The sequence below is a fragment of the Dendropsophus ebraccatus genome, chromosome 2 (genome assembly GCF_027789765.1).
Source record: "Dendropsophus ebraccatus isolate aDenEbr1 chromosome 2, aDenEbr1.pat, whole genome shotgun sequence".
Taxonomy (NCBI): Eukaryota; Metazoa; Chordata; class Amphibia; order Anura; family Hylidae; genus Dendropsophus; species Dendropsophus ebraccatus.
The window spans coordinates 53728436-53735495 of NC_091455.1; the positions used below are offsets into that span (position 1 = coordinate 53728436).

General features: G+C 38.1%; 1 protein-coding gene across 2 annotated transcripts in view; it reads left to right on the plus strand.

Moving 5' to 3' along the window:
- CA8 (carbonic anhydrase 8) overlaps window positions 1-6685 on the plus strand; it is a 53062-nt gene extending 46377 nt beyond the window's left edge. Inside the window, exons 8-9 of one of the 2 annotated variants that reach the window (XM_069957549.1) lie at window positions 1924-2083; window positions 4003-6685. In XM_069957549.1, the coding sequence (XP_069813650.1) occupies window positions 1924-2058 (135 nt within the window). In that variant the 3' untranslated portion in view covers window positions 2059-2083; window positions 4003-6685. The remainder of the gene's footprint in view (window positions 1-1923; window positions 2084-4002) is intronic. The other variant, XM_069957550.1, reaches the window with a different exon arrangement.
- Window positions 6686-7060: the final 375 nt, after the last annotated feature.

Here is a 7060-nt window from a genome sequence, read left to right on the forward strand (position 1 = left end):
TGTGATAAATGTCGGTTGCATACTGTAATTGGTAAAGTTGTTTTTCCATTATAAATTGGACCTGGAGCAAACTGTCTGTAGACATTATTTATTCCCTTAGATCACAGGGAAATGTTACCATGTTTGATGCTAAAATGTCAAACCTGACAAAACTGCAGAGATAACACTTTACTGAAATCTTCAAAGAATTTATCTAAAAATGTAGAGGAAAATAACCTATGGTAAGAGAACTGAGTCTTCAGTACCACGAATAACAGTCAGGTATCGTTCTGGTCACTCGGATAGTGCAAAATGTCAATCATCAAGTAGAAGTATTATAGGATATGTTATGGTCTTTAAATTGTATGATGTATCGTGATTTTTTTTGCAATACTGTACTTGATAGAGGAACTTAAAGCAAATGTACCATTTGTATATTTGCTTTAAGTTTTGCATATAAAAAGAAAGCCGTTCTACTCATATTCAAAACTTAAAGGGGTACTTCAGCGAGGGGGCACCTTTTTGCTGGGACCGGGGAGGAGGTGGCTGAGGGAAAAGACGTCCACTCACCTCCCCGGTTCCAGCGGCGGGTCCTACATCGCGGTGCTCCGGTCTCAGGTTCCCGGCCGCTTCCTCGTGTCTGACGCGGAAATCAATAGTCCAGGTGATTTTAAGAAACTTTGGAATTGGGTTTATTAGCCAAATATGCCATTATCTGCAAGTAAAAAGCCTTTTCCCAGGTCCCCCCCTCCTTTCCTTTCTGTCATGCACTGCTCAGAATCAGGAAATCTCGACTGTTTTTTCATCAGTCAGATCTGTCTGTTCTTTGAAGAGGGGAGGGGGAGGGGGAAGGAGTGAGATTAGTGGGCAGCTGAGAGCCAAGAACAAAGGATTGCACGGTGGGGGAGCTATTCACAGTGCTATTCAGAGGTCAAAGAGGTCAGTGGTGACTGTCAGAGGAGAGAGCCCGTGAATGTGAATTTAATTAACTCTTTGTTGTCCTGTTTTGCTGCCTCTACTTTCTCTCTCCATAGGAAAACCATAAAGACAAACTGCTTTTTCATGATAAAAATTAATTTTTTGGCGAATAAACCCAATTACAAAGTTTCTTAAAATCACCTGTACTATTGATTTCTGCAATAAAAATTTTAATGACAGTGACACTTTAAAGTAAATGTACAATCAGTACATTCACTTTAAGCACCAAATACACAAGTAGCCAATCATATTAAAGGGAAACTATCAGTAGGTTAGAAGTATCTAACTAACCTGCTGATACTGTATGTCCCTATAGTTAACGGGAGGCTGCGGGTGACGGTAAGTTTGTTACGTTTATCTTTGGTGCTATTTTCATGATATTAACCATTTATTAGTTGTGCCAATGAGGCCTTTTGGTGCCCTGGAGGCAGGATTATTACTCCCAGTGCAGCAGTCCTAGTAGATTGTTGTGGTAGTTCCGCCCACACTCACTGTTCATTTAAAACAGTATCAGGGAAGAGGAAATTTTTTTTTTTTTTGGGGGGGACAAGTTCTGTTCATTCTGAATAAATTCACTCATCTTTAATTAGGACCTTTATCTATTAGCTATAGCAGTGTATTGCAAAATATACACCATTGATCCATAACTTTAACACATCTGCATGTTTTTCATTGTTTTATGGTTAATAATCAAGGCCACACTGGACCATCTGAGGGACAGATGGCTCAGGGTTTGGTATGTGTCAAATAGATGGGGCTTATCATCTTCTTGGTGGTTACCTTTTTTGCTGAAGTGGCCTAGGAGCCCTTGTGGCATAGTATATAATGTAAGGGAACATGCTCTTGCTCTGTATTGCTTGATGATAGGCCTTCAGAAAATGACCCTTTTGGATCATCAGGGCACTGTTACACTGTTAACACTTATTTCTATAGTTACATTTAGGATGTGGTGTGTTTCCCTTGCAGATGGAAGATTTCAGACGACTGAGGATGCACATAAAAGGAGCAGACTTGGAGGATGAAAGTGATGGAATACTGGCCGATAACTTTAGACCAACTCAACCTCTCAGTGACAGGATTATACGAGCAGCCTTTCAGTAAACAACAAAGGTGCATATACTTGCAAGTAAGGTCATCAACATTGGTATCACTGTCTAACTGCAAGAGTCTAAAACAGTGGTCTCCATCATTTGACTTTCAAGCCTTAGGGAAGCATAACTTCAAGCTGCAGGCTGGCAGAGCATGATAAGATTTGCACTTAGCTAACAAGAGGTGTAGTACAAGTTCCACATCACTGGACAAAGCAAACAATATGATTCTTATGATTTCATATTCTCTAATTAGTAATTATAATTTATGCTAAGTAACACTTATATATTCAGTTCAGTGTACTACTGTATATGGATCGGACCCACTAGCACAGGAAGAAGAATATTGTAGTCTACTCAAAGCATGTGTACCACCAGTTTATTCATTTTTTTTTACATTAACAGGCTGACGCAGTCCTTTTTTTGAACCGCCACCCGGTCACTTGCACGGTGTCAGGCTATTCACCGGCCCAGCACAAAGCACAGGGGCGCCAATCTCCCCTCCCCTCTGTGACGTGGCTCCATTGATTCTAATGCAGCCGCGTCACAGTGCTTCATGCCGGACTGGTGCTCGGGAATAGACTGGAGCAGTTTGCAGGGACTGGACAGCGGTTCAAAAACGGGACCGCACCGTCACCGGTCTGTTAATATAAAGCATCCATAGCAATATACCTGTACCTTTAATTGTAATGCCAAGATTTTTTATATTGGGTAGAATATGTGCAATGAACCTTATTATTGTGCATGGGTTTTTACTCTCAGGATAGAAAATCCTGATGTTGGTTTTCCCATACACGTCCTCTCCATGGCCCCTGGAATAATTCTCCACTCTCTTGGCAGATCCTCAGTATGGGGGTCTTGTCTAAAGCTAAAGGTCCTTTTACAAGGGCCAATTATAGTCAATGAGTATTCCTAGAAACATTTATTTGGCCAATCAGCTCCTGTAATGCTGGGTTTACACGTAGCGATAATTCGCCTGATCGTACGATGAACGATTTCGAAGTAACAAATTTTTTTTATAACTATCAGTGTTTAGACGGAACGATATATATTGTACGGAAAAATCTTTTGCGATTATTTTGCGATCGCTTAAGCCTATCTCGCACATAGGTTAAATCGGTGAACGACTGTTTACAACGAACGATCTGCGAATTTTTTGCGAACGACCAACGACGATTTGAGAACATGTTCAAAGATCAAAATGAACGATTTCTCTCTCGTCGCTTGATCGTTCGCTGTGTTCACACTTACGAATAACGTTTGAATTTGATTGTTATCGTGCAAATTCGCACGGTAATCGTTCCGTGTAAACGCAGCATAAAAGTAACAGCGATCAGCTGCTAAGCGGGAAAATGCCCACTCATTAGATTGAATCTTTTACATGGCATCAAAAAATTATCACTATTGGGCACACATCTTACTGTGTAAACAGGAGATTCATGGACATTAGCAACATATTTAAAGGGTCACACAAATGATGCAGGGATTGTTTGTGCGGCTTCACCATGTAATTAATCCTGCTCTGTGAAGGAACTGCCAATGAGTACCAATCTCGAAGTGTGAGTCTGCAGTTTACAGACAGGGGCGGCCAAAGATCAAGTCATATGAAAGTATCCTAAAGTCTCTTCCGCGCCACCGAATAGCAAGTGTGTGACAACCAGGTCTAAAGCATTTATTCTACTTCTGTTAGGCTTTAGGTAAATTATAATTTTTCAAGGAGGAATAGGTTTTAAGGCATAATTCTGCAGCTTCACTATTCAGTAGTGGAAAATGTCTCATATGAGCTTGCAGAAATTAGAAAAATGTGGTATATACCAGAATCAGTATGAAGAGGCTCTGGAAATATCTGTATTCATTATTGCTTGACCATAAAATATACAACAGATTTTATTATATGTTTTAATATGTGATTATCACAATGGCTGACGTGTTCTCTATTGTCTTTTTTCTCTTAAAGGAACTGAACTTGATGGACCAGTAAATTGTATTTGAAATTTATCATTGATATTGCTTCAATCCCTGGCAAAGTGCATTTTGGCAAATAGTTTTTTTTATTGCCATTGATACAAAATATTGGTAACTCAACAAGTAACCTCACATTACAGGTACTCTGCTTCTTCTGGGGTTGTTTCTGTAGTTAAAGACTTGGATTGAGTTAATACTACCAAATTACAAAAACATAGGTGCCTATGACATTTTTACAGTGACTCATCCCAATGGACAATCGCCTTCTAGTTCTTCAAAAAGCCTATCAAGGATCAAGTGTAACCTGCCTGGAAGACCTGAAGTCATAACATTGTCTGACTGATATATTTGTGAATTTCCTAGACTTGTAGTTTGTAGTAAAACTAGTATTACTGCAACAGGTAGGCTATATTTACACACAGAAAAATAAAAGCAAAATGCGAATGTAAAATAGATAAAAAAAAAAATCTATCTATCTATCTATCTATCTATCTGCTATCTAAACCATCCAATGTTTGAAATAGCAGTTTTTATGTAGCAAAAGGGCAGGGGTGGGAGGGTGGTTATGGGAGTGGGATTTATTAAATGGTTTACATGCTGGTCTTTATGTGAAAGTGTACTGCTGTTCACTGCCCTAATTTTTTTACGAGGTGCACATCTCCATTTTAATCTGGTAGTGAAGCAGGGTGTGCACCATGCTTCTAAGTTTCTTAAAAATACTTTCATTCTTTGCAAGACATAGCCCAACATTTAGTAATCAGTAGAGATGAGCGAACCTCCAGCAGTATTTGATTACAGGTAGCTAAAAAAGTTGGATGCCAAAGGCTGTATCCATGCATCCAGGCTGCCTTAAAGGGGTTATCCAGCGCTACAAAAACATGGCCACTTTCCCCCTACTGTTGTCTCCAGTTTGGGTGGGGTTTTGAAGCTTAGTTCCATTAAAGTAAATGAAGCTTAATTGCAAACTGCACCTGAACTGGAGACAACAGTAGGGGGAAGAGTGGCCACATTTTTGTAGCGCTGGATAACCCCTTTAAGGCCCTTGCATACTGTGTAAAAGGATTCTGCTTGTCATTCTGCCTGTCCTATTGCTTCAATGGGATTTCTCTTGCGCTTTTGCTCTCCGCTCAAAGAATGAACATGTTCTTTCTTTGAGCAGAGAGCAGAGGTGCATGAGAAATCCTGTTGAAGAAATAGGACAAGCAGAATGACACTGCATGGACTCCGCTCATAAATTCCGCCTCTTTTACTCAGTGTGCAAGGGCCCTTAAGGCTGCATCTGACTTCTGAAGTCACTGGTATTAAAATGCGGCACGCTTGAGACAATCCCATGCTTGCTCAAGGTTTGCTCATCTCTAGTAATCAGTCTATGCTAGTATTTCTTTCTAAAATAGGCCTAAAAAAAAATCACAAATTACCACACAAGTATTTTGACGGCCCCAAATTTTATTTAAAAAAACTTTCTTCAACACTCTTCAGTTTTCAAAAGTACAGAGAAAAGTGGGCAGGGTTTACTTGGTGTGGTCTAATACATTTAGAACAATTTCTGAATACTAAAATTAGGAAAGGATATACATTTCAGTGTAAAGCTATACTTTTTGAAAGTGTAGATATTTACATTTTTAAACATTAGGACACCAAATTCACTCCAAAAATCATACTTAAAAAACTATTTATTTTTTTATTTTTATTTTTTTAAATCGTTTCATAGCCTTAGGCCCTATTCACATGTCCGCAATTCTGGACAGAAAAAAGGATCAATGTATTTCAATAGTCTCATTCACACATCCATAGCTGTGTACAGGGCTGTGATCCGTACCGCAAAAAAAAAAGTCCCTAGCGCGGACTGAAATTCCTTCATGGACACACCAATAGAACCACAGATCTGCAATCTGCAAATAGTGACTAGATTATTATTAACCACACCTTTTAATTTTTTTGCGGATCAGGAAAAAAATATGGAAAATATGCAATACAGATAGAAATTTCCTATGAAAGGTTTCCTATTCTAGCAGTGCAATTCATGTTCAAGTGTTCAAGTGGGTACAATCAGGAGATTCATAGTCATACCTCCCAAAAATGGTTCACATCCCCCTAGCATCCTAATTCCACCCCTTAGTCCAGAATGCACACCCCATTTTGTGATAAAGCTTTGGGATGACCACAGGTCCATTTTTCTGAAGAAGACGACAAGAAATCTCCCATGATGCATGAGCAGCATACCATACAGTATTTAGGGAAACTCTACAGACTTGTGAATAATTATATTCCTAACTTTTAGCTAAAAGCAATCATTTCTTTATATCTCAGACACTTTTTAAATATGCATATTAGAGAGTTTATTTAAATATCTTTTACACATCTGAGTTTGTTGGTCATATATATATATATATATATATATATATATATATATATATATATAAAATGTCTTCTCAGTGTGTTTGTGTCTGTTTCTTACTGTAACTTCAATGATTCTCAGTACTACTATACTGAATGTTTCCCTTTTATGTTATTTATCATAACATGAACTGATTTGCCTGTTTAGAGGTTTCTCACAAATAAATGCTATTTATATGGTTGTAACTTTACTATTTCGTGTGCTTTTTGGATGCTTATACTAAAGTTATTTGAATAAAATTAACTAGGCGATTTTTGCGTCTATATAATGGCCTCAACCCCTGACCCCATGCCTCTGATGCAAAAGAATTGTCATATTATAGTGGCAAAAAAGTCGCAAATTGTAAATTCCCCTCACTGTGTTTTAGTACATGTGTTTTTTTTATTTATTTACTGTAGCATTTTTCCCATTACACGTCTTTTGATTCTTTGATTATGTAAACAAGATTTTACCATGAGGAATGTAAAAACAAACAAAGAAACAAAACAAAAAAAAAACATTGAAAGCAATATACATTATTAAGCAGAAACAAAAAACAATGCAGGTTCGTGAACCTGCAAAAACGGTATTAAAAAATGCCGCACCTGGGAAATACTTGTTCCATACTTGTTCCAAAAAGTTTTTCAGAATCATGTTTTTTGTGTCATTATAG